General features: G+C 40.2%; 2 protein-coding genes across 3 annotated transcripts; one reads left to right on the top strand and one right to left on the bottom strand.

Annotated features, from left to right (window-relative positions):
• Positions 1-13: 13 nt before the first annotated feature.
• LOC138959798 (snRNA-activating protein complex subunit 5-like) lies at positions 14-12652 on the bottom strand. 2 transcript variants are annotated; one of them, XM_070331413.1, is made up of 4 exons: positions 12451-12652; positions 8898-8987; positions 6520-6601; positions 14-379 (listed from the first exon to the last, which is right to left on the bottom strand). In XM_070331413.1, exons 1-4 carry the CDS (start codon positions 12544-12546, stop codon positions 156-158), a joined length of 492 nt encoding a protein of 163 aa, XP_070187514.1. In that variant the 5' UTR covers positions 12547-12652; the 3' UTR covers positions 14-155. The 2 variants fall into 2 exon arrangements, with proteins under 2 accessions (XP_070187514.1, XP_070187513.1); XM_070331412.1 differs by having other exon boundaries at positions 14-382; positions 12451-12651.
• Positions 12653-12730: 78 nt separating this feature from the next.
• LOC138959796 (LETM1 domain-containing protein 1-like) lies at positions 12731-27697 on the top strand. Its single transcript, XM_070331409.1, has 9 exons — positions 12731-12947; positions 13961-14115; positions 14708-14820; positions 16759-16838; positions 17657-17843; positions 19020-19121; positions 19568-19702; positions 21346-21442; positions 23405-27697. The coding sequence occupies exons 1-9, from the start codon at positions 12862-12864 to the stop codon at positions 23542-23544; spliced, it is 1095 nt and encodes a 364-aa protein (XP_070187510.1). The 5' UTR covers positions 12731-12861; the 3' UTR covers positions 23545-27697.
• Positions 27698-27837: the final 140 nt, after the last annotated feature.

Here is a 27837-nt window from a genome sequence, read left to right as displayed (position 1 = left end):
CAATAACAAAAGATTGTCAAGTTCAAAATATTCATTTTATTCACACAGATACATAAATATGCGCCATTCAAAGCAGTCTTACCACTGGGATATTTGATTTACATATGCACACACACACACACATTCATGCTAGAATCATTATCTATAAAATAAAGTCATGTATCTTCATCCTCCTCTTCTTCCTCTTGTTCATCTTCCATAACGCCAAGTTGCATCATCTCCTGCTGTTCATGCAACAAGTCCTCCAGATAATTTGTCAGCTGGTCATTGTACTGACTGTCATTGCCTTCTTCATCTGCCTCTTTATCTTCTTCCTCCTCCTCCTCCTCATCATCATCATCTTCTTCTTCTTCATCCTCCTCCTCCTCCTCCTCTTCTTCTTCTGCAAAGAAAAGAAGAGATTGAACCTCAGGATGCAGAAACACAAAATCCAGTATGTGCTCATGCACTAACTCCACGTGGTAGACATGACACTTCTATATCCGTTGAGAACACGCTAGGAATAGTAGGATATATATGTAGGTATACATGTATGTATTGTGGTGAGCAAAGCTGTGGTTTATATCTACTTTTCACAAACAAAAACCTTTAACCCCTGACCCCCACCCGCGTATTGCCATTTGACCCTACTCTACTTTATGTAAAAATTAGGGGGATTTCAGAATCCCAAGTCGTCAGACAAGCTGTTGTGAATGATATTGTTAAAATGCTCAGATAATTATCTTTTCAAAATACATGCTTCTGCAGTAAAATGTAAGCCAGGTAACCTTGAAAACTTTTACTTTGAACATACTAAAACGCCATGTATCGCTACTAAACGGCACTTTTCCCCTGGTTGCAAACCATGCAAGAATAAATTTGCATCATTCTGGCGACCACCTGTCTATTGCAATTACCTGCTCACAATGACCACCCTCAAGGATCCTGACAAGTGTCTTTTAATTCTAAATTCACATTCCCATAGCAACCACCGGTCTATAACAACCTCTTGTGATCAGTAACTTGGGAGGTCCTTAGGCGCATGTTTGACTGAATGTTGCTTTTTCTCTCTCTGTCTCATGGCAAGTCAAACACATTGCAGACTAGTACTTGTGCACTAACAAGTGATCTCACGGACGCGGTCTGACTAATTACTACGCGACCACACGCGACCTTGCACTACCTTGCGCGACCTCAAACTAAAGCATGTACATGTAATATTTTTATATATATAGTATCTTCACAACATTATCTGACTTTATACCAAGTTTTAAGTCAAAGAAATTAAAAATAACGGAGTTATAATGTATTTTGCGACGAGCTATCAAGCGAAAGTGAAATCATCGTGGTTCAGCGTCCGACCATGTTCGCATTGATTTAAGAACGTAGGATCAACCTCAAACTAAATAATGTTCATGTAATATATTTATATATCTAGTATCTTCACAACATTATCATACTTTGTACTAAGTTTTAAGTCAGACATATAAAACATAAGGAAGCTATGATGTATTTTCGAAGAGCTAGCGAGCAAAAGTGCAAGCATCGGATATCTGCGTCCGACCATGTTCGCATTGAGCCTGCGTTCTTAAATCAATGCGAACATGGTCGGACGCTGAAGCACGATGCTTTCACTTTCGCTCGATAGCTCGTCGCAAAATACATTATGACTCCGTTATTTTTAATTTCTTTGACTTAAAACTTGGTATAAAGTCAGATATTGCTGTGAAGATACTATATATATATAAAAAATACTAGAGGAATACCCGGCTTCGCCGGGGTGAATCGCGAGACAGAGACAGACAGCGTGGCGGTTCATCACAATCACCTCTGCAGGCGAAGTCCTGTCAAACGGGATTGAGAATTTTAGAGCTTATTTCTTAGCCCTATATTATCTGTTGTGGCTACTCAAATGCCAGAACATACAGACAGACAAAAGCCGCTAGACCCCATCACAAACAGAACTCTACAATCCACAGGTTTTTGCCCACACACACACACACACAAACACACACACAGAGAAGCCGTATATATATATATATATATATATATATATAAAACATCAGAAATTGTGAAAGAAACAATTGAAAGTCAGCAGAGACTTTCTTCCGAGATTTGTTAAAATCTCTTAGCAGAGATAGAGAGAGAAATAAGTATCCCTTCACAAACAGCCTATTGGGAGCATCAGACCCTCCTCAAGGGGGACCGAGATTTACAGAGCAAAGTCCCTTTGTATGTATATCTAGATATATGTATATCTATATCTATAAATATATAGAGATAGGTGAGAGTGTATTTTTCGCGTGGCTATAAATTGATTCGACCTTTTCACTTTGACAGTAAGAACAATTTACGGGTGCAAGGGAAGCGTTCTGGACAGCGCAGTGACATTCTAAAAATAGTTACTCAGAAACGGGAATTTGGGGTGAACGGCGCGAGACAGAGACAGACAGCGTGGCGGTTCACCACAATCACCTTTGAAGGCGAAGTCCTGTCAAACGGGATTGAGAATTTTAGAGCTTATTTCTTGGCCCTATATTATCTGCTGTGGCTTCTCACATGCCAGAACATACAGACAGACAAAAGCCGCTAGACCACATCACAAACAGAACTCTACAATACACAGGTTTTTGCCCACACACACACACAAACACCCACACACACAGAGAAGCCGTATGTATATATATGCATATCTGTATCTATAAATATATAGAGATAGGTGAGAGTGTATTTTTCGCGTGGCTATAAATTGATTCGACCTTTTCACTTTTACAGTAAGAACAACTTACGGGTGCAAGGGAAGCGTTGTGGACAGCGCAGTGGACAGCGCAGTGACATTCTAAAAATAGTAATAGTAACTTAGAACTGAACGGGAAAGCCACACGAAGGAAGGGAGATAAACGCCAAACACTGGAGAAGATAAGGAAGAGTTACTTATAATGGTGAAATGAACACAAAAACGAAAATGAGTTCAGCGCTGCGCGCTGAGAGCACGTGTTGAAATATCTCATTGATGATATTGTGTCCGGGGTGTAGCTGAATACGGTGTCCAAATTTGAAAAAGATCCACCGAGAACTTTGGCGTTGTGATGTGGTGTAGCGGCTATGGTGTGTCGGTATGGGGGCCCGGGTAGCTGAGGTGGAACCAAAATAGCTGAGGTGGAACCAAAATCGGTTCCGCGCTGCGCGCTGAGAGCACGTGTTGAAATATCGACCAGGTTGTGTCCTGTACCGGGTCAACCTGAATATGCCCACCAAATTTGAAGCAGATCCATCGAGAACTTTGGCCGTGCATCGCGCACAGACAGATACACAGACAGATACACAGACAGATACACAGACAGATACACAGACACTAGTCGTATATATATACAGTATAGACCGGATGTATAAAACACCGGATGTATGAAAGTCTGGATGTATGAAAGGGGTAGGCAGGGTCCCGGCAGAAGCTACTCTTTGTTATTACTTAGAATTTTCCGGTTGTATGAAAATCGGATGTATAAAAGTCCGGTTGTATGAAAGCAAATCTCTGGTCCCGAGCAGCACAAATGCGTTGTTGCAAGACCGGTTGTAAGAAAACGAAAGTAGACCCAAGTCACCAAATGAGGATGCCCTGAAAACTTCCCCACCAACTGATTTTTATCCAGATTCTATAGCTGTCAACGAGTTGTTCTGTTTAATTTGTTTCTCCATTCAATCATTTTTTTTAACCTGTTACAAATTCGTCACGAAGACCCATAAAAGCCCAGAAGGCATTTTTGTTACATTTATAACCAGAGACATTGGTCAAGGATGTGAATCAGTTGTTATCTTTTTGTTTTTTTTATGTTGTTGTATTTTATGTTGTTGTATTTTATTTTGTTGTATTTTATGTTGTTGTTTTTATGTTCTTGTTGTTGTTTTTATATTTAGTCAAGTTTTGACTAAATATTTTAACGTAGAGGGGGGAATCGAGACGAGGGTCGTGGTGTATGTGTGTGTGTCTGTCTGTCTGTCTGTCTGTCTGTCTGTGTGTGTGTGTAGAGCGATTCAGACCAAACTACTGGACCGATCTTTATGAAATTTTACATGAGAGTTCCTGGGATTGATATCCCCGAACGTTTTTTTCATTTTTTTGATAAATGTCTTTGATGACGTCATATCCGGCTTTTCGTGAAAGTTGAGGCGGCACTGTCACGCCCTCATTTTTCAACCAAATTGGTTTAAATTTTGGTCAAGTAATCTTCGACAAAGCCCGGACTTCGGTATTGCATTTCAGCTTGGTGGCTTAAAAATTAATTAATGACTTTGGTCATTAAAAATCGGAAAATTGTAAAAAAAAATAAAAATTTATAAAACGATCCAAATTTACGTTTATCTTATTCTCCATCATTTGCTGATTCCAAAAATATATAAAAATGTTATATTCGGATTAAAAACAAGCTCTGAAAATTAAATACATAAAAATTATTATCAAAATTAAATTGTCGAAATCAATTTAAAAACACTTTCATCTTATGCCTTGTCGGTTCCTGATTCCAAAAACATATAGATATGATATGTTTGGATTAAAAACACGCTCAGAAAGTTAAAACAAAGAGAGGTACAGAAAAGCGTGCTATCCTTTTTAGCGCAACTACTACCCCGCTCTTCTTGTCAATTTCACTGCCTTTGCCATGAGCGGTGGACTGACGATGCTACGAGTATACGGTCTTGCTGAAAAATGGCATTGCGTTCAGTTTCATTCTGTGAGTTCGACAGCTACTTGACTAAATATTGTATTTTCGCCTTACGCGACTTGTTTGTAATCAGTGCGCGCGCGCGTGTGTGTGTGTGTTATAAATGTGTGCGTTTCGGAGAGAGAGAGAGAGAGAGAGAGAGAGAGAGAGAGAGAGAGAGAGAGAGAGAGAGAGAGAGAACTCAGTAAATGTTATTTGCTACGCCAACGGTCATTACAAAGCTTCCACGACCAAAAACATTGTCAAAAGCGCAACAAAAGGGTTGTGGAGGGAACACACACAATACAGTTGAGCCACACACAAACACACACACACACACACACACACACACACACACACACACACACACACACACACACACACACACACACGTGGGGGGCGGAGAGTGCACGGCCTTATGCAAAGCAGAACAGTTCCTTACACAAACAGTTGCTCTTTCTATCGGTTGTCCTGACTGTGTCAGTGTATGTAAGTACATGTACTTTTCCACTTGTTATTCACAAACCTTTTCTTCTAACAAGGATATGTATCAAAACATTTAAACATAAAAAAACAAATACAAATAAAACAAGTCGCGTAAGGCGAAAATACAATATTTAGTCAAGTAGCTGTCGAACTCACAGAATGAAACTGAACGCAACATTTGCCATTTTTCAGCAAGACCGTATACTCGTAGCATCGTCAGTCCACCGCTCATGGCAAAGGCAGTGAAATTGACAAGAAGAGCGGGGTAGTAGTTGCGCTAAGAAGGATAGCACGCTTTTCTGTACATCTCTTTGTTTTAACTTTCTGAGCGTGTTTTTAATCCAAATATATCATATCTATATGTTTTTTGAATCAGGAACCGACAAGGAATAAGATGAAAGTGTTTTTAAATTGATTTGGACAATTTAATTTTGATAATAATTTTTATATATTTAATTTTCAGAGCTTGTTTTTAATCCGAATATAACATATTTATATGATTTTGGAATCAGCAAATGATGGAGAATAAGATAAACGTAAATTTGGATCGTTTTATAAATTTTTATTTTTTTTTTACAATTTTCCGATTTTTAATGACCAAAGTCATTAATTAATTTTGAAGCCACCAAGCTGAAATGCAATACCGAAGTCCGGGCTTCGTCGAAGATTACTTGACCAAAATTTCAACCAATTTGGTTGAAAAATGAGGGCGTGACAGTGCCGCCTCAACTTTCACGAAAAGCCGGATATGACGTCATCAAAGACATTTATCAAAAAAATGAAAAAAACGTTCGGGGATTTCATACCCAGGAACTCTCATGTCAAATTTCATAAAGATCGGTCCAGTAGTTTAGTCTGAATCGCTCTACACACACACACAGACACACACACACACACACACGCACACACACACACGCACACACACACGCACATACACCACGACCCTCGTTTCGATTCCCCCTCGATGTTAAAATATTTAGTCAAAACTTGACTAAATATAAAAATGATATGAAAAAAAACTACTTTTATCAAGTAACAGACGTGTGGCTGGATGTATGAAAGTCAATCCACAATATTTTCATACATCCGGTTAACCGGATTTAGTAGAGACCGGATGTATGAAAGACAACAAGTGGGTCCCGACGACTTTCTTACATCCGGTCTCGACTGTATATAGATTACATGTACATGCTTTAGTTTGAGGTCGCGCAAGGTAGTGCAAGGTCGCGTAGTAATTAGTCAGACCCCACGGACAGCATGCGTGGGTGCATAAAGAGGGGAGCTAACACAGTCTTTAGTGCATTCACAGTGAAATCTGAGAAGCTCGGGCATAAGTAAAAATAGAAGAGTGTACCTTTCGTGTCTGGATTCTCTGAAACCAAGAGATCCAGCACTTCCATCGTTTCTCGCTCAATAGCTTCCTCTGCTGGTCCAATCTGCACACATACAAAAGTCAATAATTATATGCAAAAGCACCGGTTTGTCTATATAACCTAAAACATTTTCTTTTTAACTTCAGTGCGTGTCTTCCTCAGCTCAATATAACAGCAGTAGACCACTGATTATGTCTTCATGTTCAAATACAAAAACTAGTCATAGTGAGACTGTATCATACATCAAACCTTAACTCGAAAGCATGCATCGTATTGCATGTAGAACTTTCCATATGCATGCTAACATCAAGGCCCAGCTTAATGACAACCTTGTCTGTACATGTAGTACCATTATGTTCTTCTCAAATCAAGATTACCAATGTCCACGGCAGAGAATAACTATAGTGTAAATTGGATAAACCAGACCAATGGACAACCAACATGGGTCAAAGTTATTCACTTCTCCCTTCTCCCCTCAACTGTTATACAAATGCTGACAGTTATTTAACTGTGTGGTAAGCTACTGATGTAAGAGCGGCAAGGCAATTCCATATATGCCTCTGCAAGGCTAAGCTGCTTGGATTTATGGAAGGGCCCTTGACAATGCATTGCTGAAGCTTCCAGGTTATTGGTGTATATGTTAGGCGCGTTTGATCGATCTGCGCGTTTGGTGGATCGATCAAACGCGCACACATCGATCGATGTGTGCGCGTTTGATTGATGCAAAGAATACAATACAAGAATCGTTAAAACGTGCAGCTCTTATACTTGCGCATTTGGACGATCTGTCACAAAGTAAGTCCCTACCACACACACACACACATCGCACGCCGGAAGTGAAAAGTTTCAAATACAGGAATGTTCCGAAATATACCCCAACAACGTTTTTGATTACAATTCAGCTCTTTTTACATTTAGTCAAGTTATATAGGGCTTATATCTTGGAAATTACTTTTTGCATGAGATTCTTGTTTTAACATAATGTTTATAACTCCCTTTCATACATAAAATTTGTTGATGAAGGTGAAGCCATAGATATTATTTACTGTGACTTTAAGAAGGCTTTCGATACTGTGCCGCATGAGAGATTACTCCTAAAGCTTGCTTCGTATGGGCTTAGTTCCAGCGTCCTTTCCTGGATTCGGTCATTCCTGAGTGGCCGGTCCCAGAGGGTACGAGTTGGACAGGCAACGTCGAACCAAGCAGCAGTTCTCAGCGGAATTCCACAGGGCAGCGTTTTGGGGCCGGTTCTATTTACAGTGTTTATAAATGACTTACCAGATGTGGTTAGTGGTATAGTGAAGATATTTGCGGATGATACAAAGCTGTACAATTAAAGCAACAAACAGTTCAGTCATGCAAAAAGACATACACTAACTTCAGGATTGGACAAATAAATGGAAATTATTTTTTAATGTTTCAAAGTGCAATGTTCTGCATTCTGGTAAAAAGAATCCCAAATATGACTACGTGATGACTGTCAATGATGCTATTGAAAAAATAAATGAATGTGATGAGGAAAAGGACATCGGTGTTGTTTTCGACAGCAATTTGTCATTCGACCCGCATATTCGAGGAGTTGTGTCAAAAGCTAATCAGAGGATTGGCATTATCAAACGAACGTTCTCATTTCTTGACAAGGACACCTTCTTAAAGCTATACAAAGCCTTTGTGAGACCACTGGTGGAATATGCAAATGTGGTGTGGAGCCCATTCCTCAAGAGACAGTCTCAGACAATTGAGAGGGTGCAGCGTCGAGCAACTAAAATTCTAAAGGAGTGCCGGGATAAGTCTTACGCGGACAGACTCAAATACCTAGACCTCCACTCTCTGAAGGGAAGGAGGACAAGGGGTGACCTAATACAAACATATAGAATTATAAATGGGGTGGATGATATTGACATGCACAAAATATTCACATTCAAGCAGACAGACAACACCAGAAACAGCCAGGGAAAAATCTTTGTTCAACACTGTAAGACTAACAAGCGCAAGTTTTCGTTTTCTCAAAGAGTTGCTAACAATTGGAATGCACTACCCGCTAACATAAAATTCGCACCCACAGTAGACGCCTTCAAAAACTTCTTGGACAATTCTCCAAAATTTCTTAACCTTTTTTACGACTTTGATTGAAAGAATAGGGATTTAGGCATGCAAAGTATCTGACAAAGAAGGGGCACCAATAAGGCCTCGCGGCCTTCGGCTAACAAATATAGCCGCCCCTATATACTACTACTACTACTACTATAAAAGTATTAAAATTGAAAATTGAGACTTTTTGGAGATATATGGTTGTGGCTCTGACGGGATGTTGGAGATATAGGGTTGTGGCTCTGAGCAGACGATTTATATATGTTACCTCAGTATTCGTATCTGATACTCCTGTCTGTGCCTGTATTTCTCTCTCCTTCTGTAGCCGTAGCAAGTTTGTCAGAGCCAGCTCTTCCACCTGAAAGTGCATTGAACATTATTTTGCTGCACATCAGAAAATCATCCGGTAATGCACATAGTGAATACGGACATGTATACATGTATGTATCTATAACCCACATAATTGTAAAAGGTGCTGGCCATATCTAGAGGATAACCATGTATGTATCTTTTCTTTGTTACAGACCCTTGGTCATTGTTGGAATAAATCATTATAAACAAACGGTTCCCATCTAATATCTACATGTATTCCCAAATACACGTGTTTGTGTGTGTGTGCGTTTGTGCATGCGTGTGTGTGTATTTGTGCATGCGTGTGTGTGTATTGTGTGTCTCTTCAAACTATTTAGAATTTGATGACAGTGGCTAGAACACTGTTTCAAAACTTCTTGTTGAGATGTGTATGCACTGAGAAAATGAACACTCAGAGCAACAAACAAGTTGCGTAAGGCGAAATTACTACATTTAGTCAAGCTGTGGAACTCACAGAATGAAACTGAACGTAGTCCGCCGCTAGTGCAAAAGGCAGTGAAAGTGACGAGCCTGTTTGGCGCGGTAGCGATTGCGCTGTGCTTCATAGCACGCTTTACTGTACCTCTCTTCGTTTTAACTTTCTGAGCGTGTTTTTAATCCAAACATATCATATCTATATGTTTTTGAGTCACTTGAGAAAATGTGACTCTATGTAATCGGTCAGTGTTAGTCTGTCCGGCCGGCCGTCCGGCCGTCCGGCCGGCCGTCCGGCCGGCCGTCCGTAGACACCACCTTAACGTTGGACTTTTCTCGGAAACTATCAAAGCGATCGGGCTCATATTTTGTTTAGTCGTGACCTCCAATGACCTCTACACTTTAACGATGGTTTCGTTGACCTTTGACCTTTTTCAAGGTCACAGGTCAGCGTCAAAGGAAAAATTAGACATTTTATATCTTTGACAAAGTTCATCGGATGTGATTGAAACTTTGTAGGATTATTCTTTACATCAAAGTATTTACATCTGTAGCCTTTTACGAACGTTATCAGAAAAACAAGGGAGATAACTAGCCTTTTCTGTTCGGCAACACACAACTTAACGTTGGGCTTTTCTCGGAAACTATAAAAGTGACCGGGCTCAAATTTTATGTGAACGTGACTCCCAGTGACCTCTACACTTTGACGTCTGCTTTGGTGACCTTTGACCTTTTTCAAGGTCACAGGTATGTCTTGAAGGAAAAATTGCCTCATATAATATTCAGAACTGCGAAAGTGACTCGATCGAGCGTTTGCTCTTCTTGTTGGAATCAGGAACCGACAAGAAATAAGATGAAATAGTTTTTAAAACGATTTCGGAAATTTAATTTTGATCATAATTTTTATATTTTTAATTTTCAAAGCTTGTTTTTAATCCAAATATAACATATGTATATGTTTTTGGAATCAGAAAATGACGAAGAATAAGATGAAATTGTTTTTGGATCGTTTAATAAAAAAATAGTTTTAATTACAAGTTTCCGATTTTTAATGACCAAACTCACTCATTAGTTTTTAAGCCACCAAGCTGAAATGCAATACCAAACCCCGGGCTTCGTCGAAGATTGCTTTGCCAAAATTTCAATCAATTTGATTGAAAAATGAGGGTGTGACAGTGCCGCCTCAACTTTTACAAAAAGCCGGATATGACGTCATCAAAGGTATTTTTAATTTATCGAAAAAAAGAAAAAAACGTCCGGGGATATCATACCCAGGAACTCTCATGTCAAATTTCATAAAGATCAGCCCAGTAGTTTAGTCTGAATCGCTCTACACACACACACAGACTAGACAGACACACACACCACGACCCTTGTCTCGATTCCCCCCTCTATGTTAAAACATTTAGTCAAAACTTGACTAAATGTAAAAAAAGCTACTTGACTGAAAACAGAGTTTTATTTTCTTACGGACAATGAAATGGATTTGCACAGTGTACATCAACCTCCTTTGAAACCAATGCCTTTAGTCCACACAACACCTGACACAAGTGTCGTGATAAACTGCACGGTAGGTGTTCTAGTAGCCCCTAGTAGCTAGTACCCCAGGAGTGTGTGTGTGTGTGTGTGTGGTTGCCCTGGGAACATGTCAATACGTCCCAATACCATTACGTCCCAGTACCATTACGTCCCAGTACCATTACGTCCCAGTACCATTGCGTCCCAGTACCATTGCGTCCCAATACCATTGGGTCCCAGTACCATTGCGTCCCAGTACCATTACGTCCCAATACAATTACGTGCCATTGCGTCCCCGTACCATTAGGTCCCAATACTAGTGAATTTAATTTCTGAAATGTTACTGTAGCAGTGTAGCGACACGTTTTGTAATAAAAGTGCGTTTTGTAATAAATGTATTACAAATCGTGTTCGGATTACACAATTTTTATTACAAAACGCGTTCAACACGATTTGTAATAAAAATTGTGTCGGTACATAGCAGTATTTCACAAATAGAAAAGAAAAAAAAAGATGTGTACCGGTTAGTCGAGATGAGGTGAAGTGGAAAAAAATAAAAATAAATAAATAAATAAATAACTGTTTGTTCATGGGAGAAAAAAAATCCTTCACGATATAATCAGAAACTGTAAAGGATATTGCATGTCAGTGTGTTTGTTTTGAGGCGCTCCTTGCTTTCCTTACAGGTTTTCTGAGGTAACCATGTTCTTTCTTTTAAAATGAACTGAAGCACGCTAACCTAAACCGAAGTGTAAAATTAATATATGCTCAGTTTAGCGGTGCTCGACACAAAGAAAAATACCGAAACAGTACAGTACACCGCTTTGTATTCCACTGTATGTAATCGAGCATGACATGACTGTATGCTTATTTACTGAGTAGACGATGTTTAAACCCGTTTCTGAGAAAAGCTAGACTGACTGTCCAGTCATCGAACCTTCAGCAAATAGACACCGAGACACACAGATAGCGAAACCCATACACGCACAAATGTAGACACAGACACCTACATACATACGTACATAACACACACACACACACACTAACACACACACACTGCCCACCGCAGCGTTCAAGCATTGCTCAAGTAACAATTGTGTTGGGACGTAATGGTACGGGGACGTAATGGGATTCCTTTATGGGACGTATCGAGATGCAATTTTCTTGGGACCTATCGACACGCAATTTTGTTGGGACGCAATGGTACGGGACGCAATGGCACTGGGACCCAATGGTATTGGGACCCAATGGGATTGCTTAATGGGACGCAATGAGACGGCATTTTTTGGGACGCAATGGTACTGGGACACAATGGTACTGGGACGTATTGGCATGACCCCGTTGCCCTCAACAGTGACAGAAGAGTCAAATATTATTTAGTGTAGCTCCAGTCTGATCAATAGTTTTAGCCATAGTTTTACCTTCTACCAGGAAACTCTTCATTATTCTTATTAATTAGTATTAGTTGGTAGTCTCTTTCTTTGTTTTTGGATTTATTTTCTTAATTTTTCTGTTACCTTTAGTCTGTTCAGCTGGTCACCAAAAGACATGTGTAGCTCCATCAGTGTTTTCTCTTGTTCTTGAAGCAACGCAAGTTCTCTGTACTTCGACATTTTATCGTGAATGTCAATAGACGCTTGGGTGAGACAGATTCGTACCCTTCGCTTCTGCTCTCTCGTGGTTGTTTATTGTTCGGTCGTTCAAAGTTATTTCCCTTGACCGTAGGTCAAACAGAATACCGAAAAGAAATCAGAAGTGAAGTACGACATTGAAAGTTTCTTAAGCCGATAGCTTAGTACTTCTTTGTAAAATAAAGCAAAAATTCAGAAGTAAGTCATTTGAAACTGTTTACAGCATTTTCACAAACTTGCAAAAGAAAACAATTAAATGAACGCAAGTGGTTAGAAAAGGTGGATTGCCTTCTCAAAATGGCAACTTCCTTAGTGAGAATTCGGGTAGTTTCTGTTGCTCGTCGAGATACTTTGTATCCATTAATATCATCGTTTGGATGCAGGTGAGCAGGACTGCCTATTTGTGTGTTTCTTTACTATCTCAATCGGAAGACGCAATATGCTTGACTGAGCGCAAAGAAAACGTGGTCGTGCAAGCTTTGATTTGGGCCTCCTCTGAAAAAGATCGTCTGCTTCAGGTGATTCTTGCAGTGAAATGCTGGACAACTTCAAACAGCTGTCGTTTTACTGAAGAAAAAGTCTCACAATACAGACCCCTCTCATCAAGTCGCGAGCAGTGTTTGTGTGTGTGACCACTAGCATACCAAGAATGTTCATTGGACGCATTATAGGCCTGGAGTGTAGGCCCATCTTTTCTAAGACAGTTATAATATAATATAGAGTAAACCTCGCGGCCTAGAAGTACAAAGCATTACTTCATTCTCTAGGAACTTCATGGGTTGGTGCCGCTTTTAAACTTATTCAGGATCTATTTAAATTTATTCTTCAGATTCAACTTTTCTTTTTATTTGAACTGACATTGGAGAAGTTCAGTAATTTGTGCATGTTTACAGTCGACTGGCTCCTTGTCACAAGGCTTGTGTGTAGCTATGCTCTTCCACCGCCGACAACTGCAGAGTCTGCTGTGAAGGGTGACACAGTAGTCTCCCTGTCACAATTGCATGGTACCAATCAGTCAAGTGGTTTCAATTTAAGTAACAGTGACTCCATATATATATGTAAGGCACAGCTAGGGCTCCTTTTCAGCTGAACTCCATTTTCATGATCTTCTGGCATGAGCTATTCTACTGATCATGGATGTCATTCATGAGCAGACTGGAAAACATGAACATCAGTACTATGTTTATAAAGAGTTTATAGGGGCAACATTGACTTGCTGTAGAATCACCTGGATGCACACAATGCAGACTGCCTTAATAATAATAATAATAATAATAATATTAATACGAGAATTTATAACGCGCACATATCTCACCACAAGGCGACTCAATATTTAGCGATTAGTCCAGATCAATGCATGACTTGTCTTTTTGTCAGCTGTTTGTCTTTTTTTCAGATTGTGTTCAAGTGTGCCAGAGGACAAGGTCAAACGTCCAGGATTCATCAAACGTTATTTAGTTGACACTACACTTGGAATTATCAATTCATCCTCTAGCAGGCTAGAAAAAGCTTACCCTACGGTCTTCCAGATCTACAAAACCTTTAAGACAGGTTAGAATTAGGTTTTTTTTTGCAACAGAAATTAATTCGGGTTATTGTCATTATTTTTCAGTGAAGGAAAAAAGCGATTGCTTTGATACTGACAATAGTAATAACTAATATTCATGTATTACTCATCCCTTTTCATCAGAGCTCATGGTAACTTGCAATGATATAAATGTACATGTATACAAACAAATGTAGTTGAAAGAAATTGAAAAAGTGCCAATCAATACCTTAAAATCAGTGTGTATACATTAATATATATTTGAACCAAAAATGATTATCACTCAGTTTTGTGTGTGTGTGTACCTGTTTGAAGGTACTTTCAGTTTCACACATTATTTGTTAAGTTATTATTTTGTTGTTGTTGTGTCCTTGTTTTTTTCAGGTTTTTTTTCATTGAAATGTTGTATAAAATTACTTCTTTATTCTTCAGTCTTGCCACAATTCGTTGTACTGTATGTTTGGTTGAAGTCAGTCTTGAACAAAGTCAGCCCATTATTATATTCACACTCACAAATTGTGCAAGCACTATTGACAGGATGGATTGTTCATCGTCATGATATTATTGTGCATCAGTTTGTTTTAACTAACTGTGTAGGACTGAGTGGCTTTACGCAAGATTCAAGAGAGTACTACAACGTATCTACAGAATTATGGTCAGGTCGCAGCCTTCGAGAACTGTCTCGCGCACAGCTGGAGATACTCCGCCAAGTAAGCTTTAAAAATTTGTTCTCAGTGTGCAGGTGTGTGTGTGTCTGTCTGTACGTGTGACTAAATATTTCTAATTATTTTAAATAAAATGTTCTAAAATGTTTCATTGTTGTTCTTTAAAGTTACTGGACCTGTCAACACCAGGTGCACGGAGCCTCTAGGGCTTTCAGTCATGCTTCAAGCAGCTATTCAAGTTTCATCGACTTTCATGCGAGGAGTTAAAAACTGCCAAAAAAATTAAAATTAATGTTGGACTGCTACCGGGCAGTTCTTAGGCGCCCTCAGCCAGGCTCAAATCAAGTCCTGCACTTGAGCTAATTACGTCAAAAGCCTACAAGGAAGTCTATTAGTCTTGCCGAGGGAGAATTCTTTCTGTTTTGAGTTCTTTACCTCAATACATTGTGTGTGATGATGTAAGAATATTGTAAAAGATGGTATGTGGGTCCATTTTTGCATGCTGCACACAGCCTTTAGCCTCAGAACGTGTTCACGGAAAATGTTAATTTTTCTTTGGCGGGAAATGCGAACTGACAAACCGCATGAAGTTTCATTTGGCTGGCAACACTAAAGGTATGTGTAGGCATCTGTGAGATGGTTGTGAGAAGCTCCTGGCTGTTTATATCGTAATCTGCGACAAAACGACAAAGCTTTGCTCTCCATGCTGTGACTTAGGCACTGCATCTTTAATACCTAAGCTGTTTGCCCATCTGTTTCAAACATTTTAACAGTAATTTCACAACACACACACACGCATGCACGCAGACAGAAATGACCTTTATCTATTGAGGTCTAACGAATGACGTCTCACAACGTGCGCGGTCGTCCTTGGCGGTCAAGAAAGCCGCCGCAATCATTGCGCAGACGACACTTCTAAACCGCCAATATTTTTTGTGCGCATCACGTGCTCCACATAAATCAGCCGGAAACGAAGCAATTGGGAAACCTGGATAGGTGTGACCAGTTTTTATTTGTTGCTCCATGAAAGGTTAACAACGTGCGTGAAGCGATATCTATAAAAACATTTTGTCAATCTGTTGCCATGAAACTAAAAGATCAACATCATAAACCAGTCTTCGCCGAGACTACATTTTGATAGTCTTGACTAACCATACCCGAAGACAGAGGGGTCACGCTCGTCTCCGCGAAGCACGCGAACTGTAGTACTAACTTGACCTATTTTCTTCAATTCTGAGCACATTTTTAGAGCAAACATGACATATCTATATATTTTTTTAATTCAGGAGAAGACGAGGAATACAATGCCATCATTTTTAAATCTGTTAGTGAAAATTTGGTTTTAATAACTTTAATGAGCAAACAAATTAACTGATTTTGAAAAAGGCTTCCGAGCTAAAATGCAATCCCATAGTCCGGACGTTGTCAAAGATTGCTGACCAAAATTTCAATCAATTTGCTTACAAAATGAAGGCGTGACAGTGCCGCCTCAACTTTTCACAAAAAGACGGATATGACGTCATTAAAGATATTTATAGAAAAAATGAAGATATCATACCCAGGAACTTTCATGCAAAGTTTCATGAAGATTGGTCCAATAGTTTTCTCTGAATCACTCTACACATTATACACACACAATCACTCTACACATTATACACACACACACACACACAAACACACACACACACACACACACACACACACAAACACAAACACATACACCACACCCTCGTCTCGATTCCCCATCTATGTTAAAACATTTAGTCAAAACTTGACTAAATGTAAAAACAGCTTGGTTTAAACCCTGTTTTGCAAAAAAAATATTTACCCGTGTAATTGATGAATATGTTGAAATATTTATTCAGTAGCAAAGAAATAATTAACTTAGACTTTTGGGGAAGGTTGGGGTGCGGGGCAAGCTGATTTCTTGTAAGATAGAGTGTACAGCATTACCGCACCATAAATATAAATTGTCTTTTCCAGGTACCCAAAGACTTCATAAAGATCATCCCAGTACTTGTTGTGAGCTTTCTGCCAGGGGGGTCCGGAGCATTCCCTATAGCGTGCGTTTTCTGTTTCTTGGCCCTCTGTTTTTATTTAGTTTTGATTCTGTCCATTCTTTATATTGCCGAACCTAATTTGTTTTTTTTCAGATTTGCTTGAATAGAACTAGCCATGTAGGCCATAACTATTCTACTTAATTAATAGCATGTTTTCCTTTCTGGTGTTTGAATTTTGTTTATCCTCTCAGGGCTTTCAAGGATCACTTTATTTGATAAACTCCAGTGACAAGTAGAAATGTGAAATTACAGTTACTGAAAACAGCATTAGCAACCCGTCAACCTGCTGGTTGATGCTTGGTTTAATGGACGTTTCTCTATAAACATAGAATATAACAGTCATGGTTGCTGTGTGATGGAAAAAGCATGCAAGTACAGTCAGTGACTGAGCCTATCAAGACTGAAAGTGACTTCCATAGTAGACAGTACATGACAGTAGTTCTTTGTCAGGTCAGCAGTAATTGCTTTTGTCATTGTCAATAACAAACTTTGGCGCAAGATTTTTTTTTAAAGTTATTTAATTTTACCATTTTTGGTACTTTTATTGATTTTTTCAGTTTTGGCGTTAACAGGTAATTACCGGTATTTTACCAGTAGAAATGAGAAAATACCGGAAAATAATTGGCTGCCGGTATTAACCTACCGGTTGATTTTTGGAACTACCGGTTTTTTCGGTGGTAAAACAACAAAACCAGTACTCTGAGTTGGACTCTTACTGGTTCCAATGACCAGCCTACCTTTTTTTTCTGGATAGTTTTCATCATAAAAGGTTTGTGTACCAGTTTGAAAAAACATTAGCGCCATCACTGGTTTTTTTTTAGATACGTGTTCCCACGCCAACTGCTGTCTCACCATTTCTGGACAGAGCAGCAATGCCATGATTTCTGGCGGCGTGACTTGAAACATCGACTGGAGCATCTCCAGTTCATTCTTGACAACATGTATCTCATGTCTCGGCACATCTCAGACACTGACATGGAAGACAAGATCGTCAAGATTGTGAGAAAGGTAACAGAAGACATTAATGCTTCAGTTATTTTAAAACTTCCAATGATTACATTTGTGTCAGATTTCTTTGGATGTTTTTTCCCACTCTTTAGTTAACCGTAAGCAGCTTTATTTTGGGTTAATGAATGCAAATCATGCTCTGAGACAAATTTCTTGTTGTTGTGCTTAATTTGTGAAGAAAAAACAACAATGGACACAGACAGCCATTGTAGTTTATTAACTGTTTATTTCTTCACGAATGAAAGGTTACGATGGGCACAATAGTGTAGGATGCCATGTGGAAGGTATTGGGCTCAAATCCTGGCTGAGCCTGGTGGGTATAAGGCGGAGACTTTTTCCAGTCTGCCAGGTCGACCCCCTCCTAGGGCCTCAGTGCCTAGGGCCTGCATTCTCCCAGTAAGGTCATATATTGTACTACGTTGCAAGCCCCTGGAGCAAATTTTTGATTAGTGCTTTTGTGAACAAGAAACAATTGACAAGTGGCTCTATCCCATCTCCCCCCTTTCCCCGTCGCGATATAACCTTGAATGGTTGAAAACGACGTTAAACACCAAAGAAAGAAAGAAAGAAAGAAAGAAAGGGCCTTATCCCCTTTGTGTGTACAAGCACAAGATCAAGTAGGAACAAAAAAATATTCTCTCATCCATGTCAGAGTTTAGTTGGCTACAGAAACATGAAAACATGAATACATCTCCTGAACATGGAGTATGACTGTCTTAATGGCGAGGGGAAAATGGCCATGCATGTAAAAGCCCACTAGTATACATGGGAGTTGCAGTCCAGGAAGGCAGAAGAAGGAGAAGAATAGGTTACAAAAACACAACCATACTCTGTGTAGGCTGCAGAGCTCCCACTTTTTGTTGGATTTACAAGATAATTATGGATAAATGAGAAACCTATAACTGTTCGTCAGATTACACCATTTTGAATGTGAAATTTCAAGACTTTCCCAGGACCCCCTAAAAATTTCTCAGGAGTTTTGCTTTTATTCAGTAGGAGCCCAGAGGCTGGCAGATACTTGAAGATATGTTGTTAGTCTGGCATTTAGTCTTTTGTGTCTGCTGTCGTTGTAATCTTACAAATGTACGTAAAAGAAGTAAAAACATAATTTAAAAAAAAGAAAAAAAGTTGTTCGTCTGAAAATAATTTTACAAGTGATTTCCGTGTTTTTTGCAGCTGCAACACTCAGTACATCCCACAGTAACAGAGGTCCTGGAAATTCAGCCTTTGTTTTCATCCTCCCCTTACAATCTGGAACGATTGTCCATTGCATATGCTGTGAGTTTTTGCTTTTTTGTGTTTACTTATATCCCAGTCTGATGATTACTTCAGTAGGTTCTTGCCCACTAAAGGGTGGAAGGATTTCTTCTTTTGTTGCTGATTTGTGTGTGCTTGTGTGTGTTTCAGTGTATGTTTTAAATATAATTGTACAAATCTTAATTCCTGGATTAGGTACTGATTAATTCTGTTACTGTACTTTGCTTTTGAAGCGTAACATTAGTCAGTTTGTGTGTGTGTGGCATTCATGTGAGAGAAGTAAGAGAGTTTGTTGCTGTGGCTAAAATTTGATAAGGTTAGCTTGTTTAATGTCTTTAAAAGTGCTGTTTGGTTGATATATTACATCAATACAGTAAACGTAACTGTTTCCTGTCAGGATTTAGTTGATAAGATTTTGACACACTGCCAATGTGAGAATACAGTAAATGTAACTGTTTCGTGTTCAGCGTCACTTGGGGAAGCTGAACAAAATGTCTTTACGAAAGAAATGGCTCAAGCATGACGCCATGTTGCTGCACTATGCCGACTTGGCCATGGAGCGTGAAGGCATCGAAAACATGACTGACTTTGAAATGGAAAGGGTAAGTTACAACAATATGGAACATATAATTATAAGAAGAAATTTCCGTGTCCGTCCTGCAGGCCTTTCAGTCTGGCAAAAACACAGACCTAAACAACCTGTCCTCCACCCACACAGCCGTTCTGCAGTGGATTCCTTCAGAATACAGAATACTTTATTGCCCAAGTTTGGGAATTCTTTCTGACAGATTCACTCTTGCCAAGCACACCCAACAAACGCAGCTATAAAATAAATAAATAAAATCAACAACAAAAATCCAAAACAAATTTAACGACATCAACAAAAAAACTGCAACCTGCTTGGCAACGAGACTGCAGACTCCTTGGCAAACGAAAGCCCAACAAAAGAGCAGGAGGGTAGGTCTACCAGCTATCCTGAAGTCAAGACCATCGTCAAGGCCAAGCAGCAAAACAAGTGGAGACAACAACACTCACACTACAACAAGACAGACTCTTACTACCTGCTGACCCGACGGGAGCAGGTCTCGATATTCAGGCTCAGGACAGGACACAACTGCCTGAAACATCACATGCACTCAAAATTTCTCATCTGCCATACAGGGCAGTCCTACCTGCTCTACGGTGTGCTTAGAAAAAGGACCTGGCCTGACCCCACCCCTGTGGCCCTAAAACTCTATGACAGACCTGCGGCGCACTGCCGCCTTCTTTGAGGGGACGGGCGTTCCCATCTGACAAATATAAAGAAGAAATTTCATGTCGTTCTTGTTTTATGGGGTTGACATGCTGGGTATTGTTGGTGAGGAGTTATATAGAGGCTTGCTGTTTGATACCAGAAAGTGTTTCCAGAATAACGTTTGTCTCTGTGACTTTGTCATCATGAGCTTTGGAAAATAAGGTCCCTGCCAGACTGTAGTTTATTGACACGACTTCATTTAAATGATATACACATGTGTTGTGGCATGGGTGGCCTCCCTCATGTATGACTAGATGAATACCCGCTTCGCCGGGTAGCGGGCTTCGCCGGGAAGAAGTAGAGCCGAATACCCGGCTTTGCCGGGTGAGTGGCGCACCGTACGCCGGCTTCGCCGGGTACCCGGCTTTGCTGGATGAGTGGCGCACCGTACGCGATTGACGCCACACGAAGGAAAACTTCTAAAAATAGTAACGGGAATATGGATTGAGCGTTGTGGACAGTGACCTTCTAAAAATAGTAACGGGAATATGGATTGACGCCACACGAAGGAAGGGAGATAAACGCAAAACACTGGAGAAGATAAGGAAGAGTTACTGGGAATGGATCTGGGAAGATGAACAGAAAAACCAAAATCGGTTCAGCGCTGCGCGCTGAGAGCACGTGTTTAAAATTCTCATCGACCAGGTTGTGTCCGGGGTCTACCTGAATATGCCCACCAAATTTGAAGCAGATCCATCGAGAACTTTGGCCGTGCATCGCGAACACACACACACACACACACACACACAGACACAAGTCGTATATATATATAGAAGATATAGATATAGATAGATAGAAGTATGGTACTCTTCTGGGATTTTTTTCCTGTGTCTGACATAAGTAGTTCCCCTAGCTGTTGAGTGTTTATAAAATATTTGGTCATTTGTTTGTCTGAGGTGTTTCATTCTTCTGTTTTTGTGGGTTTGTACCTCTTTTTCTCTTCTCTTTCAGGCGTGCTTTTGGCGAGGTTTGAATCCAGTTGGTCTTCCAAAAAGGGAGCGCATTCAGTACCTTCGACAGTGGGCCGACATCAGCAGATTTGTTGATGGTGAGTGAGACTGTAGTGACAGGCTCATGAATTTATGTCAGGTGTCGGTCAGTAATCTCTAAGACATGAACATTTTAAGGGATCAACTGTCCGCATTAGGAGGAATGAGTAAGTGATTCTTTATACTGTTAACCCATACGTGTACAGCCTGCATCTTAGTTTCTGTGCCTGCTGAGACTGTGTATACCACTGCAGAGAAGTTTCCCGATGCGGCCAGTTGCCTCTAAAATTAGCACGACTAAACTCTGCGCTTACCTAATCAAACTCAAACATGCATAGCTTAAAAGTACATACTCTGACCTACATGTGGCTGTACATTTCAAAAGTATTGATAGTGCTTATGTTTGCGATGATGCGTTTGACTAAAAGCGAACATCGCGCCCAGTGTTGCGTTTTTCATTACATGTATTTGTTAAAAATTTTGTCATGTTCCACTACCCTTAAACAACGCATGCCATTTATACGTCAAGGACATAAATACACACTCAAAGTTCAGCGTGTACATGTACAGCGTACCTATATTTGTTAACGGGGAAGGATGTGACAGCAGGAGGGAGCTGTGATGTGAAAATCACCTTGTTTTGGGTTATCTGAGCAAAAAGATTGCCATTTTGGAGACAATTAACAGGGTTTTGACAAATTCAAAGGAAACGTGTTAGAAACTGACGTGTTGTAGTTGGCAGTTTGTTGAATGAAGAACACAGTCTCGATACTCTACTATTCATGTGGGAAACAGTGCAGGCCAAGACACAACACAGTTTGGGTAGGCCTTATTATGTAGTGAGTCAGTAGTCTTGCTGCTGATAATTGTACTACAGTGGTACCTGTGATGTGAGGCCCCTATGATGAGAGGACATCTCCCTTGAAAGGAGACCTGTTGTCCCTGTATCTTATTTCTACTAAAAATACACCTGTAATGAAAGGCCACCTGCAATTCAGGGACATTTTTGGCTGGTTCCAAGGATGTCCTTTCATCGCAGGTTACTGTACTGCACACCTGTTTTGTAACTGACTGAAGTGAGGTCTGTACGTTTCGTAGCACTCAGAAAAGTCTTTGTCCATATACTTTCCAAGTGAATCACTTGGTGGTTGTTGACGCACATAGCGCACTTGACTAGCAGGCTTAAAGGCATACTAACGCACTCCCGTGTTTACAAAGTGTAGTTTGCCCACAATCGATGTCAATCGATTATAAGACCATATAATGACGATACGTCACCATGCGCGGACCATAACACTACATTGGGTGTGCACGTTAAAGATCCCACGATTGACAAAAGAGTCTTTCCTGGCAAAATTGCTTAGGCACAGTTAATAATTGTCTATCTATACCCGTGTGACTTGGAATAATAGGCCGTGAAAGGTAAATATGCGCCGAAATGGCTGCAATCTACTGGCCGTATAAAATTTCATCTCACACGGCATCACTGCCGCAGAGCGCCTAGAACTGTACCCACGGAATATGCGCGATATAAGACTCGTTGATTGATTGAATACATGTATGCATTACAGCTTGTTCTAGCCTCTGAAAAAGTGAGGATGTCAACAAAGCCGCGGTGTTCTCTCCCTTGCATCAACATTACATGTGTTGCCAAATCTATAAATAGGACGATCCAGATCAAAATGAAAATTCAAATATCTCAACATTTAAGGGGTCCTAGACCACAATATTTTGCAGGGAACTTAATTTAGTCTGTCTCCAGCTGTTGGTAAAGCAATTAGCGTGTATAGTCATCGAGTACATATGGCTTTAAAGCTTATCATAAACCACAAAACACAAGAGTGTTGACAGTTACATCACTATCCATCAGAGGAAGTTATGCACACGCATCAAAGAATCAGCCTACACAGACACACACAGACACACACAAACAGATGTACACATGACGTGTACAGAAATCTGTGTTCCATTTTCATGAGCACAAAACGTCAAACATTTTCATGAAAACTGTGTTTTTGCAGAGCACAGCGTCTCCATGCTACTTCACCTGCCTCTCTTGTTTGCCTTCTGTCAACCAACCAACCGCGAACTGATGGGAGGATGGAAGTACAGAATCCGCCGCCAGCTGCATCGATCATCTGGGTCGTCGTCGTCGATGTGATCGTTCTTATGAAAAAGATGCTTCTGCAAACTCTGACCAAAATGAAGAGCTAACTGTGTTTGTGGCACACGCTGTTTCCCTCACCACTTGTTTGAAAGCCATTGCAGATTTGCAGGTTTTTACTTCAGTCAGAAGTCTGGTGATCACATTCCACCATGATTTGAGTGTGCAGCACATTTCGGGTGAATTGCATTTGTCTGTGGTGTAAAATTGTCTTATTCTGTTCAGGAATCCGCATTGTGTTATTGTTCTCTCTTTTTTTAACATGTTTGTAAATGTTTTAAATTCCTCTATACTTCCCATAATAATGTAAAGGATTGTATGTCCAGCTTCCATCAGCTTACGTTTTATTTGTTGCATGTGGGTGTATGTGTGAGTGTTTATGTGTGTGTGTGTGTGTGTGTGTGTGTGTGTGTGTGTGTGTGTGTGTGTATGTGTCTCTTTTCATCATGTACTGTTTTGCTTCTGAGGCAGAACAGACATGCAGGGTTGAGAGAAGAATTAGCTACCTGTTATGTTTGCCAGTACATGTATACTCCTTTAGCCTCTGCACATCTGCTTTAATGTGTATAGGAAACAGAATGTTTATGTGCAGATGCTTACTCGCTGATCTGCCTTGTTTCACACAAATGATTGTCAACTGTTTTTGCTGGTATAGCATAAAGGGAAGACCAGGAGTGAGCGCATGTGTGATAGCTGATGATTTTGAACTTGATTAGTGGTGTGCAATATGTTTCATTTCATTTCATTTTCATTACTTTATTGTCCCATCGCTGGGAAATTCGGGTCGCTTCCTCCCAGTGGAAAGCTAGCAGCAACGGAGTCGCGCTACCCAGGTGTCTGCGTGTTTAGGTGTATTCAGCCACCTGCACTTATGGCAGAATGACCAAGGTCTTTTACGTGCCATTGTGATGACACGGGGGTGGGACGTACATGGCTTCCGTCTCTGGGTCTGCACATAAAGTTGACCCGTGTCCGTCCCGGCCCGAATTCGAACCTGCGACCTTCCGATCACAAGTCCAGTGCTCTACCAACTGAGCTACCGGGCCCCCATATGTGCTTGTTCTGTGTGAATATGCCTGCAATTGTAACTGTGGGTGTGTGAGACAGGGGGAAGAGAGAAAGGTCTGTTAATACTAACTACTTTCTCTGCATTTGTCTGTGATAATGAAGACAGAGCAGAATTTTTACTTTCAACAGACTTTGATTATGGAAAGAATATTTGGCGATGGTTGTAAATGTATTCAACAAAGATTCATTATTAAACCATTGCAAGTGTCGTTTAAGAGTTACTGTAAAGCTCATGCATCTTATTTGATTCTCATGGTCAGCAAATCGTTTTGCTTTGTTGTGCCTGCAATTTTAACCACACTCGAGCTGATGTGATACCCCCCGCGGGTTAGGGGGAGACATATTGGTTGGGACGAGAAAGAATTTACCCGATGCTCCCCAGCATGTCGTAAGAGGCGACTAATGGATTCTGTTTCTCCTTTTACCCTTAAGTGTTTCTTGTATAGAATATAGTCAATTTTTGTAAAGATTTTAGTCAAGCAGTATGTAAGAAATGTTAAGTCCTTTGTACTGGAAACTTGCATTCTCCCAGTAAGGTAATATTTGTACTACGTTGCAAGCCCCTGGAGCAAATTTTTGATTAGTGCTTTTGTGAACAAGAAACAATTGACAAGTGGCTCTATCCCATTTCCCCCCTTTCCCCCGTCGCGATATAACCTTCGTGGTTGAAAACGACGTTAAACACCAAATAAAGAAAGAAAGAAAGAAAGCTGATGTGATTGTTAAAGCTGTGACAAGAATTGTTGATTTTTTTGTTCCTATGTGGCATTTGGGATATGACAGTGCAGTGAAATGTGAAGAGCATAATTTGAGCATATATAGATGAAAAGGCATGTGTACGAAGATGTTGAACAAATGTCAGGATGGTTCATTTAGATTTGTAGTATACATGTTATACAGGGTGTCCCAAAAACAAATGCAACCCTAAAAATTGCTAATAACTTCTACATCTGTTGACCGAATCACTTTATATTTGGAGGACATAAACTTCAGTCTATGCATGACTCTTCCACAATTTTGTAGATCAAATGGTATGACTTTTGTGCAATTTAAAAAAAAGTTTCCAAATTTGGCGATCGACTCAAAAGAACGAGGTTTGCCATTGAGCGGTAGCAATACTTACCTGATTTAAACCCTCCCGACTTTTACCTTTTACATTATCTGAAGACCGGCACAGTTGGCCAAGTGGTAAGGCGTCCGCTCTGTGATCGGGAGGTCGTGGGTTCGAACCCCGGCCGGGTCATACCTAAGACTTTAAAATAGGCAATCTAGTGGCTGCTCCGCCTGGCGTCTGGCATTATGGGGTTAGTGCTAGGACTGGTTGGTCCGGTGTCAGAATAATGTGACTGGGTGAGACATGAAGCCTGTGCTGCGACTTCTGTCTTGTGTGTGGCGCACGTTAAATATCAAAACAGCACCGCCCTGATATGGCCCTTCGTGGTCGGCTGGGCGTTAAGCAAACAAACAAACAAAAAAATTATCTGAATGTCTGAGTATACACAGACACCCCCGCCACCCCCTAGATCATCGATGACCTGAAGAAAGCAGTTACAGCTAGGTTCAGGTCAATTCCTAGGCAGGAAGTTGACGTGCCATTGACAGTTTCAGAGGTGTAATTTGGAACTCATTGTGGAGAAAACGTAAATGTCGGACCATTTTGCCTACGGACTCAAAACTTTGTAGAATGGGCGTGGACGAACTGAAGTTCATGCTCAACCACTATGAAAATATTTGCTAAACTCAACTGACTGGAAAAGTGAACCCCCTCATTGTTAAGATACACTTTCGCAAGATCGGTCAAAATTCATCTGACAAAGCATTAATCCATTGGAAATGCACTGATCCTGACTGTAATTGCTTCAAGTCACTGATTGTCTAATGTTGATTAAGGTATACTCATTTGAATTACTCAAAAGGTAACAATCAAGTGGGCTTAAATCCAGTTAGTTTGGGTACCGCTCAATTTCAAACCTTGTACTGTTTAAGTCGATCCCCGACACAATTTTTAGGGTTGCATTTTGTTTAGGTCACCCTGTAAGATTCTTCTGATGTTAACTTCAGTTTTTGGTGTCCATGTGTTGCATCTCTTCAGACTTACTTAACAGCTACTTTAAATATCAGCTTTATTTCCATCATGAGCTGAAGCATTTATAAAGTAGTTCGCCTGGACAGTTTTATATAAAACAAAAAACACATTCAGTGTCACTTGCAATGCTTGAACCTGAATTTCGCCCAAGGTTAACCATACACTGCTTAAAACAACGGAGCCAAGTTCATGGTAAAGCAAATGTGATTTTGTGCAGCGAATGGTTGTGGAGGATTACTTGCTGAAGGAGGTAGGTTATAGGGGCTTTAATGTTTACAGCTCTATGCAATGTATCACTTCGTTACCATGCTTTGGCAAGTGCCCTTACAAAGCAAAAGTTGTGTGTTGAATTCAACTCTTTAGATAGTGTTGTATACAAATGTGTATTGCTGATAGTTTTGCATTTTCCTACTCTGTATTTGTATCAGTGTTGGTTGACTCTAGAACTGCATGTCTTCACGCATTTCCATCCAAGACTTGGCCTTTCATAAACATATTCATTTTGTATTTTTGAAGGTAAAAACTGTTAGTGTGCTTAAGATTTTTTCTACAAAAGAAAGCAAATACAAGCCTAGATTTGTGTGATTCCATCTTCTTCTGCGTTCATGGGCTGCAACTCTCACGTAAACTCGTGTTTTTACGTGTTTGACCAATCCTTTCCTTGCCATTTAGGCAGCCATACTCCATTTTTCAAAGGAAGCATTGGTGTTTCTATGTTCCTATAACCCACCAAACTCTGATATGGATTACTGGATCTTTACTGTTTATACTTGGTCTTGTGCCTTCATGCACAAACGCCCTTAATCCACCAGGCCTGGCCTGGATTTGAACACTGAACCTCCTACGTGGAAGGCTGACGTCTTAACCATTAGGCCATAGCTTTCGGATTTGTATGGTTTGAAAGACTTTATTTGGAAGTCCTTTTTTCATTTCACAGCTTAGCATTTTGTCCCTATGCAGGTTATGAAAATTAAATGTGCTTTCATGTACACTAAACGTGGGCTCCTGTTCTTAAGTACATGTACCAGAACGAGTGGATGTTTTTGCAGTCAAAAGTTGAAATTCATACTGTGTCCTGTATTTCTTACAACAGCAAATGCATTCTAAGCCTGCACACACTCACATACATGCACACA

Source organism: Littorina saxatilis, linkage group LG2 (genome assembly GCF_037325665.1).
Source record: "Littorina saxatilis isolate snail1 linkage group LG2, US_GU_Lsax_2.0, whole genome shotgun sequence".
NCBI lineage: Eukaryota > Metazoa > Mollusca > Gastropoda > Littorinimorpha > Littorinidae > Littorina > Littorina saxatilis.
Note: the sequence above shows the minus strand (reverse complement) of the source record. Positions and strands in the feature narration are given on the sequence as shown.

What these genes read in the sequence shown, in the direction of transcription:
- LOC138959796 (XM_070331409.1), top strand. Translation starts at nt 12,862, where the DNA reads ATGGCAACTTCCTTAGTGAGAATTCGGGTAGTTTCTGTTGCTCGTCGA. An exon ending in ATATCATCGTTTGGATGCAG is followed by an intron (nt 12,948 to 13,960) that starts GTGAGCAGGACT and finishes TCTTTTTTTCAG; the next exon opens with ATTGTGTTCAAGTGTGCCAG. An exon ending in CTGACTTTGAAATGGAAAGG is followed by an intron (nt 19,703 to 21,345) that starts GTAAGTTACAAC and finishes CTTCTCTTTCAG; the next exon opens with GCGTGCTTTTGGCGAGGTTT.
- LOC138959798 (XM_070331412.1), bottom strand. Translation starts at nt 12,546, where the DNA reads ATGTCGAAGTACAGAGAACTTGCGTTGCTTCAAGAACAAGAGAAAACA. An exon ending in ACCAGCTGAACAGACTAAAG is followed by an intron (nt 8,988 to 12,450) that starts GTAACAGAAAAA and finishes ATGCACTTTCAG; the next exon opens with GTGGAAGAGCTGGCTCTGAC. An exon ending in TATCAGATACGAATACTGAG is followed by an intron (nt 6,602 to 8,897) that starts GTAACATATATA and finishes GTATGTGTGCAG; the next exon opens with ATTGGACCAGCAGAGGAAGC.